This window comes from Melanerpes formicivorus, unplaced genomic scaffold (genome assembly GCF_026170545.1).
Source record: "Melanerpes formicivorus ecotype bairdi unplaced genomic scaffold, bMelFor1.0.p_v2 SCAF_83, whole genome shotgun sequence".
Taxonomy (NCBI): domain Eukaryota; kingdom Metazoa; phylum Chordata; class Aves; order Piciformes; family Picidae; genus Melanerpes; species Melanerpes formicivorus.
In genome coordinates, this window is record NW_027142435.1 from 2638883 (window position 1) to 2664108 (window position 25226).

The 25226-nt window shown below is 53.1% G+C and overlaps 1 protein-coding gene across 5 annotated transcripts in view; it reads left to right on the forward strand.

The window, feature by feature from the left end:
* The window catches only part of KDM4B (lysine demethylase 4B), a 94857-nt gene that overhangs the window by 65327 nt on the left and 4304 nt on the right, over positions 1-25226 (forward strand). For 4 of the 5 annotated variants that reach the window (XR_010990679.1, XR_010990680.1, XM_068165034.1 and 1 more), the window contains 12 exons: positions 184-353; positions 3531-4033; positions 4623-4743; positions 7595-7773; positions 9274-9496; positions 12935-13011; positions 13531-13586; positions 14429-14537; positions 20553-20738; positions 21414-21578; positions 22124-22243; positions 24908-25000. Coding sequence is in view for 3 of the 5 variants with exons in the window: in XM_068165034.1 (XP_068021135.1) it covers positions 184-353; positions 3531-4033; positions 4623-4743; positions 7595-7773; positions 9274-9496; positions 12935-13011; positions 13531-13586; positions 14429-14537; positions 20553-20738; positions 21414-21578; positions 22124-22243; positions 24908-25000 (2002 nt within the window). In the remaining 2 variants the exon portion in view is untranslated. The remainder of the gene's footprint in view (positions 1-183; positions 354-3530; positions 4034-4622; positions 4744-7594; positions 7774-9273; positions 9497-12934; positions 13012-13530; positions 13587-14428; positions 14538-20552; positions 20739-21413; positions 21579-22123; positions 22244-24907; positions 25001-25226) is intronic. The other variant, XM_068165033.1, reaches the window with a different exon arrangement.

Sequence of the window (25226 nt, forward strand, 5' to 3'; positions counted from 1 at the left end):
GTTGTGTTCTGCAAGGCTCATCTGTTTCCTTTCAGATATCTCTTCTGCTGTTGTTAGCTACCTTGTGTTTGCTCTCCAAAGGAGATCCTTTTGTTTCTCATTCAGCTTCTTAAGGCAGGGATGGTTTCATTTCACATGTTGAAGGCTGTTCTTTTATGTCAGATCACACTTGTGTGCTTCTAGGTCTCACAGAAAAAGAAGTCAACCCAGAAGACATAAGACAGAGGATCAGAAGTCTCTTGGGGATGTCATGGCTATGGAAACTGCCTTGGAAGATGTGAAAGTAAAAGAGGAGCTGAAGAGAGGGCCTGATCTAGAAGAAGAGGAAAGAAGCAAAGTGATGGAGGGAGAAGGTGAGAGCCCTGCAGGTGACTTTGGTGCAGCAATGGGGCAAGCTCCCTCTCTAACCCACATTTGTCAGGAGCTTGCCTGCTGGAGGTTAGTGCTGTTGAAATATCAGGGGAGGCTTTTCCCCACAGTAAATCTCTGCTCCCTGAAACACACCACCATTTCCAGCAGCCATTGATTTTTTTCCCTCTCTTTAAGGATTCAGGCCAAATAGCTTCCCTGGCAGGGCTTGGCAATTCTGCCCAGACTGCTACATCTCTGTGAAAAAACTCAACACAGAAATACATCTCTTAGAGGAGGAATAGTTTTAAATATTTCATGGGGAAACAAATATTTGTGTGTGTCACAGTCTGCAGAGCAATGATTTGTGCACCCCCTTGTGCAGTCCATTCTTCCCTTTTCCTCTCCCTTCCTTCCCATTTCTTACAGGGGCTGTAAATCAAACCAGCCTTGAGCTGTGTGGGGTCCAGGGCTGCTGCACAAGTCCATGCTGCAGGTTTGGATTTCTTCAGGTCTGGCTGTGGGAGGGAAGCTCTTCAGCTTTTCTCTTCATGACACCAGCCCATGACAGCTCCACATTCACACAGCCTCCAGCAGGCTGCCTCAGTGGTGCTGAGGGCTGTGGATTAGCAGTTGGACTTGGTAGTGCTGGGTTCATGGTTGGACTCAATGCTCTTCAAGGGCTTCTCCAGCCTAAGTGATTCTGTGGCAAGTTGCCTCTCCCCTTCACTTCCTTCTTTGCTTCTTCTGGTTTTCATTTGGCTCCATTTGCTACTGCCACCAGCAGAGATGACCTTGGGAATGAGGAAGAGTGAGCTTTCCAAGCAGGTCTTCTGCTTCATGTGGGTTCTTGGGACCAGCTGGGTATTTATAGCTTGAGACTTTCAGGATTTCTGCCCCACATACCTGCAGGGTTTCCTTTTGGCTTTTATGACTCAGCTTTCAATTCATAATTCATGAAGTTGCTATTCAGGACTTCAGAATTCTTAGCAGGTTGTCTTAGGCCTTGAAATGAAGGAGGAGAAGCTTTGCTCTTCCCTGGGTGGGCTCAGCAGCACAAATCCATTCTGGGAGTTAGGGATGCTGTGGCTATTGAGGGTCCTGCAGGCTTGGGCTGCACACCAGGAGCCTTACACAGGAGCCTTTTCTTTGTGATATCACAGGAAGCAATCAGATGCCCAAGTGCAGAAGGCATCACACAAGAGGTCTGTGCTGTTTTCCACCTTGTCATGAAATGACATTGCCATGGACCTCTGGAGTGCTGCAGATGTAAACTAAGGGCATAATTACATGAGGTAATTATGTGCCAGGGAGCCAGAGCTGCAGCCTCCTCTGTTTGTGACAGCAGTTGGTGCATTGCTGGTTTTCAGATGGCCATTCACTGCCTGAGGGCTCTGCTTCAGGCGAGGTCTCAGGAGCTGGGCAGCACTCAAGTATCAGAGTGACTCAGGCTGGAAGGGACCTCAGAGATCCTCTGCTTCAGGCGAGGTCTCAGGAGTTGGGCAGCACTCAAGTATCAGAATGACTCAGGCTGGAAGGGACCTCAGAGATCATCTGCTCCAGCCCCCCTTGCTGTGGCCATGGATGCTTCAATTAGACTTGCCTGCTCAAGGCCTCATCCAACCTTGCCTTGAGCACCTCCAGGGAGGAGGCCTCCACAACTTCCCTCAGCACCACTGAGCAGAGTCTGGCCCCAGCCTCTTGCCCCCCACAGCTCCTTTAGCTCCTGCTGAGCATTGCTCAGATCCCCTCTGAGGCTGCTCTTCTTGGCTCTCAGCCCCAGGGCTCTCAGCCCCTGTTCCTCACATTGCTGCCCCAGGCCCCTCAGCATCTTTGTGGGCTCTGCTGGACTCTTTCCAGCAGTTCCCTGTCTCTATTCAACTGGGGAGCCCAGAACTGGACCCAGCACTGCAGGTGTGGCCTCAGTAGAGCAGAACAGAGCGAGAGGAGAACCTCCCTTGACCTGCTGGTCACATTCTTCAGTGTGCCCATTGGCCTTGTTGGCCATGAGGGCACATTGCTGGCTCATGGGCAACTTGCTGTCCTCCAGAGCTGTTTCCCAGCAGGTGGGAAGGACAGGCCAGGGGCATCCCTCCACTCACCTGCCAGATTGCTTTGTGCAGCAAGAGTCCCTGCTCCCTTCCTCACAGCCAGCCAGGTGGGGACTTGGAATTCACCTCACTGCTTCCTGCCCCCTGATTTTAGCAGTCCCCCTGCAAACCACTTTGTTCATCTTAATGCAGAAAGTTATGAACAAAGTTCTGGTTGCCAGCTGCTGTCAGGTTCCCCATTTAGAAGTCAATAAAGCTGGTGAATGGCAGTTGGTTTGTGGCTGGGCAGAGAATTCTCCCAGTGTATAGAGAGTAAATATGATCTGGTTTTGTGCAACTGGGGACAAATCCAATTTGCTGCTGGTTCAATATGTTTGTTTCTCTAAGGAAATTCAATATTCCTTTCTCTGTGATAGAGCAAACCAGTTTATCTGAGGGGCTGCCTACACGAGTGCAACTCCAGCTCTTTGGGCTGGACTTGTTCCTGCTGTTCTAAATTAGTGTAAATAAAGTCCTCAGGCCAGGCCTGGGGGAAATGTGGAGCTTGAGGTATCCCCCCAGGAGGTTCCAGCAGGGATTTAAGCACTTCATTTTCTTGGGAAGTTGTTCACCTTCTACTTTCACACCCTTCCTCCTGCTGGTGCCTTCTGATTGTCTGATGGTTTATCTGATCTTTCTGTGTGCCAGCTCTGGCTGGGCAGCTTTGGCCCAGTCCTTAAGAGAAGAGTCAGATTAGGTTGGGTTGGTTAGCCTGGAGTAGAGCAGCCCCAGAGGGGATCTGAGCACTGCTCAGCAAGAGCTAAAGGGCCTGTGGGGGGCAAGAGAATGGGGCCAGACTCTTGTCAGTGGTGCCTAGCAAAAGGACAAGGGGCAATGGGCACAAAGTGGAAGCCAGGAGGTTCCGTTTGAAGAGGAGGAGAAACTTCTCTGGGGTGAGGCTGCTGCAGGCCTGGAGCAGGCTGCCCAGAGAGGTTGTGGAGTCTCCTCCTCTGCAGAGCTTCCAGCCCCCCCTGGCCATTGTGCTGCTGGGCAAGCTGCTGTGGGTGCCCTGCTGGAGCAGGGGGGTTGGAGTGGGTGAGCTCCAGAGGTGGTGGTGTCTGAAGCTGAATGTTGCCTACTGCCTCGAAACAGGGGACTGCAAGGTAAAGGCTCGGCCTCCGAAGGTAAAAGGCGAGAGGAAGAAGAAGCACCTTTTCCACCAGCACCACCTGCAAGCACCTCAGCCCCCTCTGCAGCCCCAGCAGCCTCCACTCCCTGCCCCCCAGCAGCAGCTGGCAGAGGAGGAGGCGCCGGCAGCACGGCCGCCGGGCCCCAGCGCGGTCCCCACCGCCTCCTGCGCGGACAAGGCCTTGGTGCCAGCGCCCCTGAACGTCGTCCAGCCCGCGGAGGCGGCCGCCGAGGAGGACGACTTCAAGCCTCGGCCCATCATCCCCATGCTCTACGTGGTGCCTCGCAGCAAGAAGGTGGTGTTTGACAAGGAGCACATGTCCTGCCAGCAGGCCTTCGAGCAGTTTGCCACCAAGAAGGGCCCTGGCTGGCGGCAGCCTGCCCTCCCCGTGGACATCCCTCTGAAGGAGGAGGAGAATGGAGAGGCAGAAAACCCCCAGGTGGCTGCAGAGGTCAGTGGTCTGCAGGTATGCATGGCCAGGCTGGGGGCTGTGAGAGTGGCTAATCTTAAGCAACAAGTTGAGGACCAAACTTGGAATGAGAGGAGCCAGCAGTTGTGCCTGAGCCTGCAGTGGAACAGTGCCATGGTGGGGAGCCATGGAGGGCTTTGCAGGAAGAGAGTGAGGGAGGTTCTCCTTCCCCTCTACTCTGCCCTACTGAGGCCACATCTGGAGTATTGTCTCCAGTTCTGGGCTTCTCAGTTCAAGAGAGACAGGGAACTGCTAGAGAGAGTCCAGCACAGCCCACAAAGATGCTGAGGGGCCTGGAGCAGCTCTGTGAGGAGCAGGGGCTGAAAGCCCTGGGGCTGAGAGCCTGGAGCAGAGCAGCCCCAGAGGGGATCTGAGCAATGCTCAGCAAGAGCTAAAGGAGCTGTGGGAGGCAGGGGGATGGAGCCTGATTCTTGTCAGTGGTGCCCAGTGACAGGACAAGTAACCACAGGTACAAGCTAGAAGCCAGGAGGTTCCACCTGAACAGGAGGAGAAACTTCTTTGGTGGGAGGGTGCTGGAGCCAAGCCGTTTTGGGGTTCCCATCTGGCTTGTTGTGGTTTGTTGTAGACTGCTTCTGCCTTCTCCAAGCTGAAGATGGAGATCAAGAAGAGTCGCCGGCACCCGCTGGGCAAGCCCCCGACCCGCTCCCCGCTGTCGGTGGTCAAACAGGAGACCTCCAGCGATGAGGGTGAGTGCAGCAGCAGCAGCTGCAGCAGTGTCTGCACCCCTTGTCTGACTGAGAGCTGCTGAGGCCATTAGCAGAGCTGTATGGATCACAGAATCACTGAATGGTTTGGGTTGAAAGGGACCTCCCAAGGTCATCCAGTCCAACCCCCCTGCAGTCAGCAGGGACATCCCCAGCTAGAGCAGGCAGCTCAGGGCCTTGTTGAGCCTCACCTTGAATATCTCCAGGGATGAGGCCTCAGCTATCTCCCTGGGCAGCCTGTTGCAGTGTTCCACCACCCTCATGGTGCAGAGCTTGTTCCTCACATCCAATCTGAATCTGCTCTGCTCTCATTTCAAACCATTGCCCCTGGTCCTGTCACTGCAGGCCTTTGGGAGCAGTCCCTCTGCAGCTTTGTGTAGCCCCTTCAGGTACTGGAAGGCTGCTCTAAGGTCTCCCTGGCACCTTCCCTTCTCCAGGCTGAACAACCCCAGCTCCTTCAGCCTGTCCTCACAGCAGAGGTATTCCAGCCCCATGATCATTTCTGTGGCTTCCTCTGGACTCTCTCCATCAGGTCCATGTCCTTCCTGTGTTGAGGGCACCAGAGCTGGGTGCAGTACCCCAGGGTGAGATCTCAGCAGAGCAGAGGGGGCAGGATCCCCTCTCTCCATCTCTGGCCATGCTGCTTTTGATGCAGCCCAGGCTGCCATTGGTCTTCTGGGCCTGAAACTGTTTGTTCCACTTAACTGAGAGCAAATGCAGCATGTTCCCACTCTGCTAACCCAGCTGGGAACACAATTCACCCGTGGGAGGTGTCCCTTCTCACCTCCCACCTTTTCTTTCCCTTTTTTTGAGGAAAAATATTTTGCTGGCTGCAGAATGAGGCAGAGTTTTGGGCAAAGGGAAAGGAAAAAAAAGAGTTCACAGAAAAGAACATCTTAAAGCTTTGAATCCTCTCCCAAGGGAAGGACTGGATTCCCCTACACTGGGCAGTTTGAAGGCTCAGCTTGCCAGGGTGCTGGGCCAGCTCATTTCAGCTCCACCATCACCTAGAAAGGTTGGGCCAGATGGTCCTTGGGGTCCCTTCCAACCTGGCATTCTGGGGTTCTGTCTCTGTTCACCTTGCAGGGAGGGGGAGGTTGGGTTTGCTGCTGTGTGTGTAGGGAAAGTGAATCCTGGCTCTTTGGTTGGCTTTTTGAGGTGCTCCAGCCCCCCAGTCATCTTTGTGGGCCCTCTTCTGGAGCCACTCCATCATTTCTGTGTCCTTGCTGTGTGGAGGGCTCCAGAGCCTCTTAAAAGGGAGGGAGAAATGGAGAGGAGCCTTTGACTTGTTGAGAGCAGAACATTAACTGTCTGTTTCCAGTAATTAAGAGTGAAACAGTGAACAGTTTGGTTTAATGTGCTGAGCTCTGGGGATAATGTTCCACTAAGATGTTTCTGACTTCCCCTGGCCAAAGCTGTTCTGTTGGAAGCTTTGCAGGCTGAGAGTGCAGTGGCTGCACTTAGTCTGGGCTGGAAGATTTCTCTGAACACTTCAAGTGACTCAAAAGTTCCTTACTTAGGGATGGTAAGAAACTTGCCCTCCCCCCCCCAAACTGACACCAATGGATTCTGCAGTGGTTTAATCAAAATGCCAAGGGGCTTCTAAAGGTTCTGTAAAAACAAAGAATTAGCAAACTAATTAGCACAGGCAGTACCTAGCAGAGCTCTGGCAGGAGGAGGGGTGGTGGTGAATGCAGATGAAAGGCTTAGTGCTGTGTGCTGGGGGGGAAGGAGCTGGGAAGCAGCTGCAAGAAAGGGAAATGAAAGCTTGAAGCCAGGATATCTCATGGCCAAGGTTGGTGTCTGCAGAGGCAGCCATGGCATTCACAGATTGGCAGAATGGGTTGGGTTGGAAGGGACCTTCAAGATCAGCCAGTTCCAAGCCCCCTGCCACGGGCAGGGACAGCTCCCACCAGCCCAGGCTGCTCAAGGCCTCATCCAAGCTGACTTTGAACACCTCCAAGGAGGAGACATCCACAGCCTCCCTGGGCAGCCTGTTCCAGTGTCTCCCCACCCTCACTGGAAAGAATTTCTTCCTAATACCCACTTTCAATCTGCCCTCCTCAAGCTTCAGTCCATTGCCTCTCATCCTATCACTGCAAGCCCTTGTCAAAGGTCCCTTCCCAAATGCATTTGAGAAGGTTGACCCAGCCTTGCTGCTGACCAGTGGGAACTGGGAGCTGCCCTAGCCACACCAGCAGGAGCTGCATGCAAGTCTGCCAGAGGGAGCAGCTGGAGAAGGGAAAGGGAATTTCCTTGCACTTGCATCATGCCTTTTGAACTTGGCTTCATGAAAAGGAGGAAGCCAAGCACAGCTGGAAAGTGGAGAGGCAGTAAAGCAAGCTTCTCTCTCTTCATTCTCCTTCCTGTGGTAGTTTCAGGCTATGCCTTAAAAATTGTTCACAGATCTTGAGCAGAAAAGTAGTAAAATGTAAACAAATCACTACTGGGTGTGAGAAGGAAAACAAAGATCATTCTGAACAGTCCCATTGGAGAGAGATCTGCCATCAGACTGCTTGTACCAAAACAGTTCTCTCTCCTCTTCTCCCTTCCTGGCTCTGGAGAGATACTGACTTGCTTCTGCTTGACCTTGGCTGCATTCTGTTGGTGAAGTCTAACAGCAACTTTCTCTGCTCCTTTCTCCCTTCCAGTATTTGAGGTATCAAGTTACAAGGACCCATGGACAAGTCAAATGCTGCTGACTGGCCTTGTGCTGTCTGAACATCCTCTTTTTAACCCTGCCTTGCTGTGCTTGGTCTCTGCTCCCCGTGGACTGTTCCTGCTCTACTGACCTGCCATTGTTTGGGCATTTTGTTTCTTTTCCTCTTTTTAGAGACATTTCCATTTTCTGGAGAGGAAGATATGAGTGACCCAGAGGCTTTGAAGTCTTTACTTTCCCTCCAGTGGAAGAACAAAGCACCAAATTTCCCAGCAGAGCGGAAATTCAACGCAGCTGCTGCCCTGAGTGAGCCATACTGTGCTGTCTGCACCCTCTTCTACCCCTACAACCAGGTACCTCCTGATGCTGCTCAGGGGTGGGCACTGAGTGCTGGCTGCTCTCCTGTTACCGAGGAGTGGCTCAGGGAACTGGGGTTGTTTATTCTGGAGCAGGGGAGGCTGAAGGGAGACCTCGTTGATCTCTACAGCTCCCCAAAAGGAGGTTGCAGTGAGGAGGAGATTGGTCTCTTCTCCCCAGGATCAGGTGGTAGGATGAGAGGGAATGGCCTGAAATTGTGCCAGGGGAGGGCTAGGCTGGAGATGGGAAAGATTTCTTTGCTGCAAGAGGGGTCAGGGATTGGAACTGGCTGCCCAGGGAGGTGGTGGGATCCCCATGCCTGGAGGTGTTCAAGAAACCTGTGGGCATGGCTCTTGGGGCCATGGTTTAGTGGCCAGGGTGGGGTTGGGTTGCTGCTTGGACTCGGAGATCAGAGAGAGCTTTTCCAACTCAAACAAGAGAAAGCTCTTACATTTTCACACCAAAGAAGTGTGTTTGGGTTTGGGCAGAGGCAGCAGGTGGACCCTTGCTTGTTCTCTTCTCTGGCTCCTCTGCCTTTCCCAGCCTTCAGGTTTGCAGTCACCCCTAAAGAGCTCAGTCCTGCAAGTCCCATTTCCAGCAGAGGGATGCTGGGCACTGATGGCTCTCCTGTTGCTTCCAGCCTGGGCTGCTGAATATAAGCAAGCAAGCAGCAGAGCAAAACTTCTGAGCAAGCACATCCTCCCTCTTTTGGAAGCTCCCAGTCTGCTTTGGGCTGTGCTGGGAGCAGAAGGGCAGAAGTGAGCAGCTGAATTTGTTACTTACCCACTTGGGGATCGATTTGTTCTTGCGTGCTCAGGAGAGCCAGGGCTGGCTTTGTGCATCCACCAAGAATTCCTGCCTTACATGGAGAGGAGTGCTGGAGGAAAGCAGAAGCCCCTTCCCCATCTCTTATTTATTAGAGACACCACAAATCAGATCTCCCTTCTGGTGCCTGGATGGTGCTGGATAAGGGTTGTAAGGAAAGCTGGGTGCAGCTGGGGCTGCTTTCATCCAGTGCTTTGTAACTCTGCCCTGCTACCAGAAACCTTGAGGTGTCCTTCAAGAGAAATTCTGGCAGAAAGGAGCAAGGAAGGATGCCAGAAGGATGGGAGAGGGGAAGGGAAGGGTTTGCCTTCCTTTTTTCTTTTTAATAGTTCCCCTTTTTTCTTTATTTTTCCCTCCATACTTTGAACTGCAGTTTAGGAACTCAGCTTCTAACAGAGGAGAACCAGGGAAAGCTTCTCATTGTTCTGCTGCTCCTGTGAGCTCTGAAGAGAGATGACACATTCCAGTAGAGGCCTAAGGAAGAGAGAGGGGAGCAAAAGGCAGGGGTGGGGTGCTCAGGAGAAGGCAGGATTTGAAGTTCATTATTTGTGCTGCATCCAGCAGGGGTTGGAGGACTTCTGGGGTCTCTTTGCAAGGGGAGCTCTGACCTGAAAGTTCAGAGCTGTGAGCAGGGAAGAGATGATGCCATGTGATGATATTTGCTCTTTCAGTCCTTACAGCCAGAGAAAGAAGCTGTCCCAGTCTCTGCAGGGGAGACCACCTCTTTTGTCCACCTCTCCAAGTGTGGGCAAAGGACCAAGCCTCTGATCCCAGAGATGTGCTTTACCTCAAGTGGAGAAAACACAGAGCCCCTTCCTTCAAATTCCTATATTGGAGAGGATGGAACCAGTCCCTTGATATCCTGTGCCAAATGCTGCCTGCAGGTTCATGCTAGTGAGTGTTTCCTTCTTCCCCAGAGCCTTTAGGCCACTGAGAAGCTCTGTGTGTTGCCTGCATTTGAGTTCCTCCAGGGCACACTGGCTATACCTGTCACTTTCTCTGTCTGTCTATCCCAGTCCATCTTGGCAGTCACTGGGCTTAAAAGTGCACACAAATATTCTTCCTCTTTGTTTTGTTGGCTGATTCTCCTCTGTCTCACAGAGAGAAGATTCTTTCTCTGCTTATCTTTCACTTCTGGGTGATAAAGCAGGAAGCCCAAAGCTGATTGTGCTCTTTCCTCTTGCTCTGATATTGCTCTGCTGGGGGGCAAGGTCGTGGAGCTCTGCTGGGCACCAGAGATTGTGGAGGAGCTCCTGAAAGGCATTTGTTTAGTGTCTGTCTCAGTGCTGGTAGCAGTGGCACTGATTACAAACAGCAACATGTGTCTGTCTGTTTCCCTGAGAGCTATGTCTAAAGAAGAGCTGATTAATCCTGCTGCACTTGTACCTTCACTGTGGATTGTCCAACTTCCACTTCCCATTTGCACTGCTGCTGGGAGATGTGAGGAATTACTGCTCAGCTGTCTGATCTTGGCAGATGGGAAATCTTCTCTGCCTTGCATCAGCTGGAATTATTTCCCTTGTTCCAGTTTTAGAGTCCACAGGACACTGTGCAGCTCAGCATGGCTGTGGGGGAGAGCTGGAATGCAGCTTTGCTTCCTGAGCTGGTCACTGCTGGCTGATGAGGGCATGGTGCAGAGTGAGCATGAGGGGAAAGGCTTCCTGGCTTCCCAGCCAGCTCTGCAGAGCAGGTCTGCTGCATCTTCCCTCTAGGATCAGGTGATAGAAGGAGAGGAAATGGCCTGAAATTGTGCCAGGGGAGGGTTAGGTTAGAGATGAGGAAAAATATCTTTGCTGCCAGAGTGGTCAGGGATTGGACCAGGCTGCTCAGGGAGGTGGTGGAGTCCCCAGCCCTGGAGGTGTTCAAGAAACCTGTGGCCATGGCACCTGGGGCCATGGTTTGGTGGCCAGAGTGGGGTTGGGTTGATGGTTGGACTGGATGGCCTTAGAGGCCTTTTCCAACCCAAAGAATTCCATGATTCTCTGATCCTGTCCATCCATTTGTCTTCAGCAGTTCAGTCTATCAGAGTTAGTTCAGTGGCCAAACTCTCTTTAGGGTCAGAGGGATGTGTGCAAGGTGATGTTGATTTGCACTCTCAGACAGGACAGAGGGAAATGCAGCTTTCTATTTTGGCTGTGCTCTACCCTTGAGGGCAGGACAGAAGCTAAATCTAGTCTGCTGTGGTCTCCAGTGTCTTGTTGCTTCCTTGTTGCTGTTTGCACTTCTGGACTGTGCTATCCCTTTGACTTTGCTGCAGAGAATCCATTTGCTTTTATTGCAGGACTGCAGTGGTGAGGTGGATTTTGGCTTCCCTGGCAGCCTGCTGTAAAAAACCAGTTGGCAATCTGCTTGTTATTGAGAAGTGTCCTCACCCAACTGTGCTGGGTTATGACAGTGGCAGGGGTGTGGAGAGAGGAAAGCTTTTGTCAAGGTTCTCTGGGCTTGAAGGTGTTGGCAAAGTCCACAAGGAGCATTTTCTTCTTCTGCTGGGATCATCCCTAGGGTGGTGGTCAGTAGGTGCCATGTTTCTCCTCTCAGCTCCCTGTAGTCCTGAAGCCAGAAATCCTAGAAGTCACAGACTCCCAGAATGCCAGGTTGCAAGGGACCCCAAGGACCATCTGCTCCAACCTTTCTGCATCATAGTCCAGTTGAAATGAGCTGCCCCAGCACCCTGCAAGCTGAGTCTTCAAACTGTGCAATGTGGGTCACTCCACTGCTTCCCCTGGGAGATGATTCCAGTTCCAGCTGTTCTCACAGTGAGCAGTTTGCTCCTGGATTCCAATGGACTCTCCCCAGCAGTACCTTGTCCCCATCAGCCCTTGCCTTTCCCATGGGACTCCTTGGATAAAGGGAGACTCCATCCCCCTGGTGGCCACCCTGTGTGTACTGTTTCGAGTGACAGGATGAGGGGGGGTGGTTTGAAAGTGGAGCAGGGCAGGTTTAGGTTGGGCATCAGCAGGAAGCTCTGCACAGTGAGGGTGGGGAGACACTGGAACAGGTTGCCCAGGGCTGTGGTGGAGGCTCCATCCCTGGGGACATTCAAAGTCCAACTTCATAGTATCATAGTATCATTCAGGGTTGGAAGGGACCACAAGGATCAGCTAGTTCCAACCCCCCTGCCATGGGCAGGGACACCCCACACTAGATCAGGCTGGCCAGAGTCTCATCCAGCCTGGGCTTAAACACCCCCAGGGATGGGGCCTCGACCACCTCCCTGGACAACCCATCCCAGGGCTTCACCACTCTCATGGTGAAGAACCTCCTCCTCACATCTAGCCTGAATCTCCCCACCTCCAGCTTCATTCCATTCCCCCTAGTCCTATCACTCCCTGAGATCCTGAGAAGTCCTTCCCCAGCCTTCCTGTAGGCCCCCTTCAGACACTGGAAGGCCACATGGGCAGCCTGCTCTGGTTGGAGATGTCCCTGCTGCCTGCCAGGGGGGTTGGACAAGATGTCCTTTGAGGGTCCCTTCCAGCCCAGTGCAGTCTGTGATGCTGTGTCAGTTCCTCTTTCAGCTGCTGCCAGGTTTTTAGCTTCAGTACCACTGCCCATTCCCTAGCACTGGCTCGAATCTGCTTTCTTGGGTTGCCAGATGATGAAGAGAGATCTCAGATGGGGAAGCAGCTGCAGATCCATAGTATTGACTTTTGCTTGACAGAATGTTTATCTGCTCAAGTGGGTGATTTTTATCAATCAGGTTATTGTGGCAACCTCACTGCTTTCTGAATAACTCCTTTGCAGTTTAATTCAGTAATTGGAGGCACTCCAGCTGAAATTTGATGTTCACTTTTGTTTAGGGTAGCTGAAGGCCCTGGGATGAGCTTTGTGTTAGCTAGGATCCTGGCCAGCAATTTGTGGCCTGTTTAATTTTCTGCTGCAAGATTTCTTTGCAAGCTTGTGGGGAGCCAGGTTTTTTTCCTGAGGTATTTGTGTGCCTTGTCCCTGTCATCCTCCATGGCAAACCCCAGGCCCTTGCACAACATTTTAAGGGCTCTCTTAGTCTTATTTCCCTGTCTTTAAGATGAGTATAATACCACTTTGCTATTTTGGTGCTGCAGAGAGGTGTGGAGGAGGATTTGATGCAGTCCTTGAAGCTGTCTAAAGAGGCAAAACCAATGCTGGGTTTTTTCCCTGGTGCCTTTGCAGACCTCCTGGTCCCAAATTCTGCTCTCCCTTCCCAGAGGTGACTTCCCCTGTGACTTTTGTCTGAACCTGGACCATTGAGTGTAGCTACTCCAATTCTATTCCTGCTTTCAAAGATGCTTCTGAAGTGGGAAGTCAGCACCTGGTCTGTTAGGCAGACTCTGAAGGATCTCCCTTTGTGTCTTCCAGGCTGTTACGGAATACATCCAGACTTGGTGAACGAAAGCTGGTCTTGCTCGCGGTGCTCAGCCAATGCCTGGGCAGCAGTAAGTGCTGAGACTCTCCTGGAGGCTCTTCTGGGAGCTGGTGGGGTGGAGGGATGGGCACTTGGCCTTCATGTCTCTGATGTGGTGTAGTCACTTGTAGGAAGAAGCAGGGTTGGCCTGGCTGATCTCTTGGGGTTCCTTCCAGCCCCTAACTCTCTACAGGAAGGCTGCAGAGAGACTTCTCCTAAGGGTGTCTCTAGGACAAGGGGAATGGGTTGAAGCTGAGGCACAGCAGGGTTAGACTGGAGCTGAGGAAGAAGTTCTTCAGTACAAGGGTGGTGAGACTCTGAAATAGGCTGTCCAGGGAGGCTGTGGATGCCTCCTCCCTGGGGGTGTTCAGGGCCAGGCTGGATGAGGCCTGGAGCAGCTGAGTCTAGCTGAGAGGTGTCCCTGCCTGTGGTGGGGAGGTTGGAGCAGCTGAGCTCTGAGGTCCCTTCCAACCTAAGCCATGCTTTGATTCTCTGAAGGCAGTCTAGCAGAGCTTTCTGGTCCAGTTCTGAAGGAGTTTTGTTCCTACAGGAATGCTGCCTGTGTAATCTCAGGGGAGGAGCTCTTCAGATGACCACAGATGGGAGGTAAGTGCTGGGCTTTGGTGCCTTTATCCCTTCCCTGCCCCATCTCATCTCCTTGTGGTGTGGATTTGCTCTTGGTGCTCAGTGTAGCAGCTGGTTTGGGCATTACTGGGGACGTGGCAGGATGAGCTTGGGTAACTCTGCTGTCTTGCACTCTGCACCAGGCTCTGGACACTTGGGGAATTGGGTTCTTTCCCAAAGCAGAGTCTGTGCAAGATCAGATGCAGGAGGAGGTTGATCCCTGTTGTTCCAGAGACATGGACTTTGTGCAGCAAAGCTGGGGAGGGGTCTGGAGCACAGCCCTATGAGGAGAGGCTGAGAGAGCTGGGGTTGCTTAGTCTGGAGAAGAGGAGGCTCAGGGGAGACCTTCTTGCTCTCTCCAACTCCCTGAAGGGAGCTTGTAGCCAGGTGGGGGTTGGTCTCTTCTCCCAGGCAAGCAGCACCAGAACAAGAGGACACAGTCTCAAGCTGTGCCAGGGGAGGTTTAGGCTGGAGGTTAGGAAGAAATTCTTCCCAGAAAGAGAGATTGGCCCTTGGGATGTGCTGCCCAGGGAGGTGATGGAGTCACCATCACTGGAGGTGTTTAAGAGGAGACTGGATGAGGCCCTTGGTGCCATGGTTTAGTTGATTAGGTGGTGTTGGGTGATAGGTTGGACTTGATCTCAAAGGTCTTTTCCAGCCTGGTTAATATTGTATGCTGTGTTAATCCTGATTAACAGCCAGGCTGTCAACCACCATCAATCCACTTTGGTGCTGAGGGAGTCAGAGAAATGTTAACTGCCCTCTTGAGTGTTTAATTCAAAGGAGGATAGGCTCTGATTTGCCTTTTCCCTTTCTTTCCCCAGGTGGGTCCATGTAATCTGTGCTATTGCTGTCCCTGAGGCTCGTTTTGTCAGCATCATAGAGCGTCATCCCGTGGACATCAGTGCTATTCCAGAGCAGAGATGGAAACTGGTGGGTGGCTTTTTTACCTCTAGAGAGGGGAAAAAACCTTGTGAACAAGAGCCAAAAAAAACCCCAAACCAAAAAAGCCAAACTTAAGCAGACAGAAACACTTGGTGTGGGATGGTGAAGCAGATGGGAGGTGATGTTCTCACTCTTGTTGCCAACAGAGGCACCAGGAAGCTGTGGCATTTGGGTGGCTTCTGAGCTGCTGCCTCAGCCCTTGACACACAAACAAGTTGTGGTTAGCAGATCTGCCTTTGCTCTCTCACCCTGGGCAGAGAGTGTCCTCACTCCTAGGACTAACTCACCTCACAGCCGGGGCTGGGCTGCCCAGAAGCTTCATTTCGTCAGGAGCGTGAAGGGATGTGGCAGCTAGAAAGCAGCTGACACATTGCTGCTTTGTTCATCTGCAGTTTGCTTCACCTTTCTCTACAACATTTCTCTCTCTTTACCAAGAGCTCTCTTGTAGAAGCCAAACACCTCTCTGTGCCCATGACTGCAAGGTGAGACAGCAAAGAATTTCACCCAAGTCCAGCTACGACTTGTTAGTTAGTTGCATGGCCTCGTCTGAGGGCTTAGAAATGGATGATTCATTAGCTGGGAGCAATTAATCTTAATGTTGGCTAATGCCCCATCACTACAGTGTTGTTATTGCAGAATAAATTGTGCTTTAGCTGCTTTTTTGGTGCAGAAGTCAGCTGGATGACAGCAGGGAGTGTGGTACGGGGGAAGGTGATGCAGCAGCAGTGATGGATTTGTTAACTGCTCAGCTCTTTAGTGCAGGGCCTGGCTGAGAGAGCAGCAAGAGGCTCTGTCTGCTTCCAGAGTTATTTCTCTGTTGTGCAAATGGGTTTTGTACACAAATGTGAATGTAAAAAGCATTCATTATTCAGGTGGAGTGATGGAGCAGTGTGATGTGAGTGTGATAAATCTTGCAGCCCTGGTTCTTTATGGATCATCTGACATTTCCAGCATGCATCCTCTTCATTACCAGCACTTGTAACGATGAACTGAAAATCCTTTTACACAAGACTCACTTGCATTGCTTAATGGAGCCTCACAAGGAAACAGGACTCCACTCTTTAACTCTTCTGTGGCTGCCTTACTGCTGGGCAGAGCCAGGGAGCCGTTCGCCGGCCTCGGGACTCTGTTGCTTTGCTCTGTTCTGAAGCGTTGGCTGTGCCATCCAAAGCCTCTGCACAGCCCTACACCTGTCTGTCTGTCTGTCCTAGATTTGAGCTTCATAGTCTTGTGGGTTTCCTCAGTGCTGCATTCCATTTGTAGCTTGTTTTCTTCCAGGGCTCAGGAAAGGTAGGGAATTTTTCTGTGAAGTGCCTTGACTCACCCAGTCTGAAGCTGTGGGCTGCAGACACCTGTTCCTGCAGTGCAGTTAGCCAGAGCCTGGCTTCTAGCTCAGCTCTTCTCAAAGCCTGGCTTTAAGGACTTCACAGAATCCAGCATTGTGGGGGTTGGAAGGGACCTCTGGAGATCATCCAGTCCCACACCACTGCTCCAGCAGGGCACCCACAGCAGCTTGCCCAGCAGCACAATGGCCAGGTGTGAGGGTGCTGGAGCCCTGGAGCAGGCTGCCCAGGGAGGTTGTGGATGCTCCCTCCCTGGAGGTGTTCAAGGCTAGGTTGGATGAAGCCTTGAGCAGCCTGGGCTGGTGGGAGGTGTCCCTGCCCATGGCAGGGGGTTGGAACTGGCTGAGCTTGAAGATTCCATGAGTCTGTGAGTCTTCCTTTGCATTTTTTACTTTATTTTTTAATACTCTCCTAGGAGAGGCCTCAGGTCATATTTCACTTGAAGCCATGGTTTAGTTTGTCATGAGGTGTTAGGTAATGGGTTGGACTTGACGATCTCTGAGGTCTTCTCCAACCTTATTGATTCTCTGATTCTATGACAGAATCATAGGATGGGCTGGGCTGGAAGGGACCTCCAAAGCTCACCCAGTCCAACCCCTCCTGCAGTCAGCAGGGACATCCTCAACTAGATCAGGCTGCCCAGAGCCCTGTTGAGCCTCACTTTGAATATCTCCATGGAAAGAGCCTCAACCACCTCCCTGGGCAACCTGTTCCAGTGCTCCCCCACCCTCATGGTGAGGAACTCGTTCCTGACATCCAATCTAGATCTGCTCTGCTCTAGTTTGAGGCCATTACCTCTCCTCCTGCCCCTGCAGGCCTTTGCAAACCATCTCTCTCTGTCCTTGTAGCCCACTTTGGGTGCTGGAAGGCTGCTTAGGTCTCCCTGGAGCCGCAGGGAGCTGCAGTGGTGTTTGAAGGTATCTCCTGTGCTCGGAGCAGGCAGCAGAGGGAGCGGAGCCCGCCGCGGCTCTGAGGGATAGGCTGCGAGGGGGCTGCGAGGGGGCTGCGAGTGGCAATCATTCACCAGCTGGAAATTTGGAATAATTAGCTGTCAGTCCTCAGTGGAGTAAATGAATTGCAGTGTTCATCATGCAGCAGACAGCCCATTCCTTACCCTCAGCTCTGACCTGACTCTCCAGCCTGCAGTTATGCTGAAGGGTTGGGCGTTGGTGGTTTTGCCTTCTCCTTTAGACCTTCTCTCTTCCTGCTGCTCCTCTCCCACGGCAAAGCTCTTTCGATCTCTACAGACTCACAGAGGTGGTTTGGGTGGAAAAGACCTCTCAGATCATCCAGTCCAGCCATTATCCAGCTCTACCTAGGCTGGTGCTAAGCTGTGTCCCTTCAGCACCACATCTCTGTGGCTTTTCAACACCTCCAGGGGTGGGGATTCAGCCACCCCCCATGGCAGCCTGGGCCAGTGGCTGAGAAGCCTTGCAGCGAAGAACTCTCTTCCAATCTCCAACCTAAACCTGCCCTGGGGCAACATGAGGCTGTTTGCTCTTGTCCTGTCATTTGTTATTTGGGAGAAGCAACCAACCCCACCTGCCTTCAGCCTCCTCCCAGGGAGCTGCAGAGAGCAAGGAGGTCTCCCCTCAGCCTCCTTTTCTCCAGGCCCCAGCTCCCTCAGCTGCTCCTCACCAGCCCTGTCCTCCATGTGCCGCTTTACCGCAGCACTTGGCACTGCTGCAGCCGTCCATCCCCTCTCCCACACTCCCAGCTCTACATTTCCACCCCTTCTGCCAGCTTTGACTCTTCAGTCTGGCTGTAGCTCACATTTTTCTCTACCCTTTGGTCAGGTTTGCTCTGAATCTTCCATGGGTGGAGCTCTTTGGCCTGCTCCGAGGAGTTTGCCCTGCCACCGAGGTGTCATTGTGCTAAGCCTCCTGCCTTGGCAGAAGCCTGTTGGCATCCAGGAAGGCAGATTCCTGATAGTGGAGGGTTAATGCTCCCAGGAGAGGCTGTATTGAGCACTCTGGCTATCAGCAGTTGTCCCTGCTGGTGGGAGAATTGGGTATTGACAGCTGAATAATGAGATCTCATTGCCATTGACTCGCTCTCGGGGCTGCCTTCCTGCCTGCGCCTCGCTGGACCCCTTATCTACCTCCTGAACATGGTTTACAGAGTGATAAAGGCCTGGCTTATTAAATACTAAAAAAACCCACATTCTGGCAACACTGAGGCTCCAGCTTTGAATTTCCTGGCTTTTGTTAGTTGAAGTAAAAAGGCCAAATTAATCTTGGGTGTAAACACGCTGACTGCGGATGCTCACGGGAAGCGAATCCTGGATGTGTCATGGACCTGTGGGGCAGAGCCTGGGCAGGGAGGGGATGCAGGGGGTGGAATCTCCTCAGTGCTGATCAATACTTCAAGGGTGGGTGTCAGAAGGGTGGGCCCAGGCTTTGTTCAGCAGTGCCCAGTGACAGGACAAGGGGTAATGGGCACAAACTTGAACGTAGGAAGTTGCATCTAAACATGAGGAGAAACTTGTTTGCTTTGAGGGTGATGGAGCCCTGGAGCAGGCTGCCCAGAGAGGCTGTGGAGTCTCCATCTCTGGAGAGAGTCAAAACCTGCTTGGATGTGTTCCTGTGTGACCTTCCCTAGGTGATCCTGCCTTGGCAGGGGGGTTGGACTTGATCTCCAGAGGTTCCTTCCACCCCCTCCCATTCTGTGAGTCTGTGAAATGTGCTCTAAAAATTACTTTCCTCTGTTCCTCCTCCTCTGTGGAAATGATTCCCTTCCAATAAATAAATGACATGGCTCTCCAGACAGATTCATGGGCATGTCATATCTCTCAGGATTTCATTTGTAGGAGCTCTTCATCCTAACGAGTCAAATGCACCTTCATCTCACCTGGGGGATATTAATTTTTGTCTGGTTTGCCTTGCCCAAGCCTCAGCTGAAGTCAAAAGCTGCCATCAATCAGTGACAGATTCCCCAGACTGGAAATGTGAGAAGCTGAGAATGGCATTGCCAATTAGCTCCCTGGCAACACTCTGCATGTGTCCAACTTTATAGATGGGGAGTCCCAAAAGCTGCTTTTCTGTCTTGCTGAGGAGCTGGAATCAAGGCTTTGGTTGGGGAATGACAGAGTCCTTGAATGGCTCAGGTTGGAAGGGACCTCAGAGCTCATCTACTCCAAGCCCTCTCACCTCTCAGCTGGACTCAGCTGCTCAAGGCCTCATCCAATGTGGCCTTGAACACCCCCAGGCAGGAGGCATCCACAGCCTCCCTGGGCAGCCTGTGCCAGAGTCTCACCATCCTTGTATTGGAGAACTTCTTCCTCAGCTCCAGCCCAATCCTGCTGTGCCTCAGCTTCAAACCATTCCCCCTTGGCCTGGCTCTGGACACCCTCAGGAAAAGTCCCTTTCCTGCAGGACCCCTTCAGCTGTTGGAAGGCAGCTCTGAGGTCCCCCTGGAGCCTTCTCTTCTCCAGGCTGAACACCCCCAGCTCCCTCAGCTGTCCTCATAGCAGAGCTGCTCCAGCCCTGGGATCATCTTCTTGGCCTCCTCTGGCCTCACTCCAGCAGCTCTGTGTCCTTCTTGTGCTGGGGGCACCAGAGCTGGAGGCAGGATTGGAGGTGAGGCCTCAGCAGAGCAGAGCCCAGGGGCAGAATCCCCTCTCTTGCCCTGCTGCCCACACTCCACTGGATTCAGCCCAGCACACAGCTGCCTTCTGGGCTGCATGAGGGCACTGCTGGCTCCTGGGGGGCTTCTCATCACCAGACACCCCCAAACCTCTTTCTTCAGAGCCACTCAGTACCCAGCCTGGATTTAGCCTGCGACTGGCCCAGGCCAGCCTCAGGACCTTGCAGTGATGCATCTGGTTTGCCAGTGGCAGCCAGCAGTGGCTGCCAAGTCTGCAGTGCCATGAGCTTGGGAGTTGTAGCTTTGGAGAAGCTGTGGATTTCCTTTTCAAGCAGTCACACACATTAAGTTGATTACCTGTCCCCCTGAAGTGCTGGCTGATTAGATTAGCCTAATAAGTGGATTTGTTTTGCACAAAATGAGGCTTAAAAATGCCAAAAGATTTCATACCTTTTTTTGTTGCTGCTGTTGTTGTTCCCCCTGTAATTCTGCTGTTCTGTACAAGGGTTTTATGTCTTCTGTTTGCACACAAGAGTGGCTGAGTTAACTACAGGAGCTAATCTGACACGGAGAGCAATAAAACACCTCCAGATGATCTCTGCCTGTGTGCAGGAGATGAGCACACAACAGTTCTGTCCAGTTGTTCAGAGATTCACAGAAGGGTTTGTGCTGGAAGGGACCTTCAAGCTCATCCAGTTCCAACCCCCCTGCCATGGGCAGGGACACCTCACACCAGCCCAGGCTGCTCAAGGCCTTGAACTCCTCCAGGGAGGAGACATCCACAGCCTCCCTGGGCAGCCTCTTCCAGTGCCTCCCCACCCTCACTGGAAAGAATTTCTTCCTGCTCTCCAGGCTAAATCTCCCCACCTCAAGCTTCCATCCATTGCCTCATGTCCTATCCCTACAAGCCCTTGTGCAAAGCCCCTTCCTGCCTTTCTTGCAGCCCCCTCCATGGGCGCTGGATGATCCCCAGAGGCCCCTTCCACCCACGCCGAGGTGCTGGGATTCTGTACCAGGCTGCATGTGCTGCACTGAAGCTGCTGTTGCCTAACCCTGCCCTGTGTTTCCTGTTCAGAAATGTGTCTACTGTCGGAAGAGGATGAAGAAGGTGTCTGGGGCCTGCATCCAGTGCTCCTACGAGCACTGCTCCACCTCCTTCCACGTCAGCTGCGCGCACGCGGCCGGCGTGCCCCTGGAGCCGGACGACTGGCCCTACGTGGTCTCCATCACCTGCTTCAAGCACAAAGCAGCTAACCAGGGTGTAGGTGGCTTGCCTTGGCTTGCCTCTGGGGTTTGGCTCGGGCTAGCTGATCCCCAGACCACCCCTGGGACTCTGTGAATTCATAGAAGCACAGGTTGTGTTGGGTTGGGAGGGACCCTCCAAGGGTATCTTGTCCAACCTGCCCCTGCAGGGCAGCAGGGACAGCTCCAACCAGATCAGGCTGCCCAGGACCACATCAAGTCTGATCTTGAATGTCTCCAGGGATGAGGCCTCCCCCACATCCCTGGGCAATCCCTAGAAATCCCTAGATTTCACCACCTGCATAGTGCAGAACTTCCTCCTGATGTCCAACCTAAATCTCTCCTGCTCCAGTTTCAAACCATTACCCTTTGTCCTATCCCCACAGGCCCTTCTGCCCTCCACAGCCTTCCTGTGGCTCCCCTTCAGATACTGAAATGCAGCTCTGAGAGCTCCCTGAAGCTTTCCCTTCACCAGGCTGAGCTCTCTCAGCCTGCCCTCATAGGAGAGGTGCTCCAGCCCTCGGATTCCTCACCCAGCCGCAGCAGGACGTCCCCCCACGTGCTGCTGCTGTGTAGCACCTCCCATGCCCAGAGGCTTCTCCCTGCCCCCTTGCCCTGGGTGAGGGTTGGTTATTTGGCAGAGCAGTGCTTTTGGTGACTCCCTGCCCCTGGTGCCCTCTTCTCTCTCCTGCAGATCCCCTTCCGGCGGGAGGTGGCCCTGGGGCAGACTGTGATCACCAAGAACCGCAACGGGCTCTACTACAGGTGTAAGGTGATTGGCACCACCACACAGACCTTCTACGAGGTCAACTTTGATGATGGCTCATACAGTGACAACGTTTACCCAGAAAGCATCATTGTAAGCAGCTCTCTCTGAAGACTTGGTGGGGAGGGAGGGGCTTTGGATGGGGGCTGGGAGTGCCAGGATGAGGGGAGATGGCTTGGACTTGGGGGAGGGCAGATTGAGACTGGAGAGGAGGAGGAAATTCTTTCCAGGGAGGGTGGGGAGACACTGGCACAGGCTGCCCAGGGCTGCCCTCTTCCTGGAGGTGTTCAAGGCCAGGCTGGATGAGGCCTTGAGCAGCCTGGGCTGGTGGGAGGTGTCCCTGCCTGTGGCAGGGGGGGTTGGAACTGGATGATCTTTAAGGTCCTTTCCATCCCAAACCAGTCTATGAACCTATCAGTCTGTGAGTGCTGCCACCAGGAGCAGGTGCAAACCTTTCTCTCTGGTCTCCCATTGGTTAATGGCTTTGTTTGAGATGGCTGCAGTTGAATCAGAAGTGCAGAGACTTCCTTGCAGTGCTGTGCAGCAGCTTCCTTGCAATGATTTCAGCACTCCTCTTTACCTAGCCCTTGAGCTTTGTAGGTGTTGGCTGTCTGACCTCTTTCACTCTGTGTCTTCAGAGCAGAGACTGCATCCAGATGGGACCTCCTTCAGAAGGTGAGGTGGTTCAGCTGCAGTGGACAGATGGAATTGTCTACAAGGCCAAGTTTATTGCAGCCCAGATCAGTCAGATCTACCAGGTGAGGATGGGAGGGGTGTCCATGGGCTTCATGGCAGCTTGTCTGAGTGTTGCTCCAGTTGTGCAGCTCACTGGTGCTGAGTGAAGGCAGCATTTGCCTTCTGGAGTTCCTGTTGCTGGTGTGGGTGTTCAAGCAGGAGCAGGGGCAAGGCCTGCTGGGGCAGGATGTGGGTGTGTGGGCAGACATTTGTCTGGATTGCCTCTCTTCCTGTAAAGAAAGGCTGAGAGGGTTGGGGCTGTTCATCCTGCAGAAGAGAAGGCTCCAGGGAGACCTTAGAGCTGCATTCTGGATGTGTTTCTAATGTGTCTAACCCATAATTTAGAACTCACATAAACAAGGTCCAGCTGCTCTCTGATAGATGCCAGTGCCCTCAGCTGCAAGTCCTGCCTCAGCTCCAGGCCAAGCTCATGCAGCTGACGTGGCAGAGGTCTGCTTGTGCCTTGGCTGTTACACATCATAATTCCTGTTCCCTTCTGACTCTCATGGTAGCAGCACTCTGAAAAACCAAGGAGTAGTGGGGCTGGTGGCATCTGAAACCACCTGAGCAGAGCTGAGTTCAGATCCTGTTCTCCCACCTGCATGATTGCTGCAGCTGCTGTGTGCTGCTCAGTTAAGGGACCTCAGCAGCGTCCTGGAGCTTGCCCAGCTGAGGAGCTGCAGTGCAGGAGGTGTTCACAGCATCACAGAAGGGTGGGGGATGGAAGGGACCCCTGGAGGGCATTGAGTCTAACCCCCCTGCCACAGCAGGGTCTGGCAGAGCAGGGTCACCCAGAGCAGGCTGCACAGGATGGCACCCAGGTGGGTTTTGAATGATTCCAGAGGTGGAGACTCCCACCCTCTCTGGGCTGCCTGCCTCAGGGCTCCAGCAGCCTTAAGTTAAAGAAGTTCCTCCTCCTGCTTAGCTGGAACTTCTTATGTTCCACTTTGTGCCCACTGCCCCTTGTCCTGTCCCTGGGCACCACTGACAAGACCCTGGTTCCCTCTTCCTGCTTAGCTGGAACTTCTTATGTTCCAGTTTGTGCCCACTGCCCCTTGTCCTGTCCCTGGGCACCACTGACAAGACCCTGGTTCCCTCTTCCTGCTTAGCTGGAACTTCTTATGTTCCACTTTGTGCCCATTGCCCCTTGTCCTGTCCCTGGGCACCACTGACAGGAGCCTGGTCCCCTCCTCCTGCTTAGCTGGAACTTCTTATGTTCCACTTTGTGCCCACTGCCCCTTGTCCTGTCCCTGGGCACCACTGACAGGAGCCTGGTCCCCTCCTCCTGCCAGCCACCCTGTCAGTGTTGATCAGCACTGAGGAGGTCTCCCCTCAGTGACCCCTAGGAGAGCCCCAGGTCCCTCAGCCTTTCTTCAGGAGGCTTCAGAGCATGGATCCTTTCTTCCTGCAGAACCTACCCAGGCTGGACCCAACCCCTCCCCTGCTCTGTGTCCTCCTGCCTTAGGCAGAGCAGCTCAGTGAGCCTTGAGCAAAGGCAAGGGGAGAAGCTCTTCCAAACTTTTAATGGTTTTAACGTTTTTATGGGCATGTTGCCATGAATAAACATTCCTGGAACACCTGCTGCATCATTCATGAGGTAATCAGTGCCTAGCAAGAGAAGGGTTGATGTGAGGGGTTACCACTGCCTTGGTTTTGGGGTTTTTTTTAGTACCTGGCTGACTCTCTCAGCTTGTTAAAGCACAAATGTATTTTAGTAGCTGGAGTTATCCCTTTATGATGTCTGAAAATGCTTTGTTTGAGATGAAAGCATTCTTGTTACCATATTGGCCTGAATACAGGGCTGCTGGGAGTGTGAGTGAAAAGCTGCTTTGTACAGCAGCTGAATCAAAAATCAGTAGAAATCTGTAGGGCTCTGGCAGGGAGGGGGGAGCTGGAGGGGTTGCTGGTCCACCTGTGGTATAGGCAATTCAGTTCAAGAGAGACAGGGAGCTGCAGGAGAGAGTCCAGCAGAGGCTGCAAAGATGCTGAGGGGCCTGGAGCAGCTCTGGGAGGAGCAAAGGCTGAGAGCCCTGGGGCTGAGAGCCTGCAGAAGAGCAGCCCCAGAGGGGAGCTGAGCAATGCTCAGCAAGAGCTAAAGGCTGGGGGGCAAGAGGCTGGGGCCAGACTCTGCTCAGTGGTGCCCAGGGACAGCACAAGAGGCAATGGGCACAAACTGGAAGCCAGGAGGTTCCATCTGAACAAGAGGAGAAACTTCTTTGGTGTGAGGCTGCTGGAGCTCTGGAGCAGGCTGCCCAGAGAGGTTGTGGAGCTCTGCAGAGCTTCCAACCCACCCTGGGCACTGTGCTGCTGGGCAGGCTGCTGTGGGAGCCCTGCTGGAGCAGGGGGGTTGGACTGGGTGAGCTCCAGAGGTCTCTTCCAACCCACCCCATGCTGGGATGCTATGTTGCTATGATTTGAGATCCACAGGAGCTCTGAATGGGGACTGATGAGACCAGGGGTGCCTGTGCAGTGCTGAAACCAACACTTTTGGGGGTCAGCCTCCTTAACACAGCTTGGGGATCCTCATTCTGCTGCAGTCCAGAGACAGGGCCAAGAGTAGGGGAGCAGCCATGAAAGCTGGGCCTTGATGGTCCCTTGGAAGGACCCTGTGTGGCATAGCCTGGGAATGGGCTGTGCAGGCAGAGAGGCCAGGCTCTCATTTGGTCTCTGATGGTTTCCCTCTGCAGGTGGAGTTTGAGGATGGTTCTCAGTTAATGGTGAAACGTGGAGACATCTACACCTTGGAGGAGGAGCTGCCCAAGAGGGTGAAGTCACGCCTGGTGAGTACCAGAGGGCCAGAGGCAGAGCCCTGGCTGTGGCTTGCAGGGCTCATTCACAGCTTCATGGCACAGGGTTTGGAGCTGAGGTGAAGGCAGCCTCCAGCTGCTGTGGCTTTAAGCCCACTTGTCATCCCCAAAGGACACTGGGCACAAGAAGTCTGTGATGTAAATGCTTGAGAAGCATCTGCATGACTTTGCCTTCCCCATGTTCAGCTCTGAGTTGTGC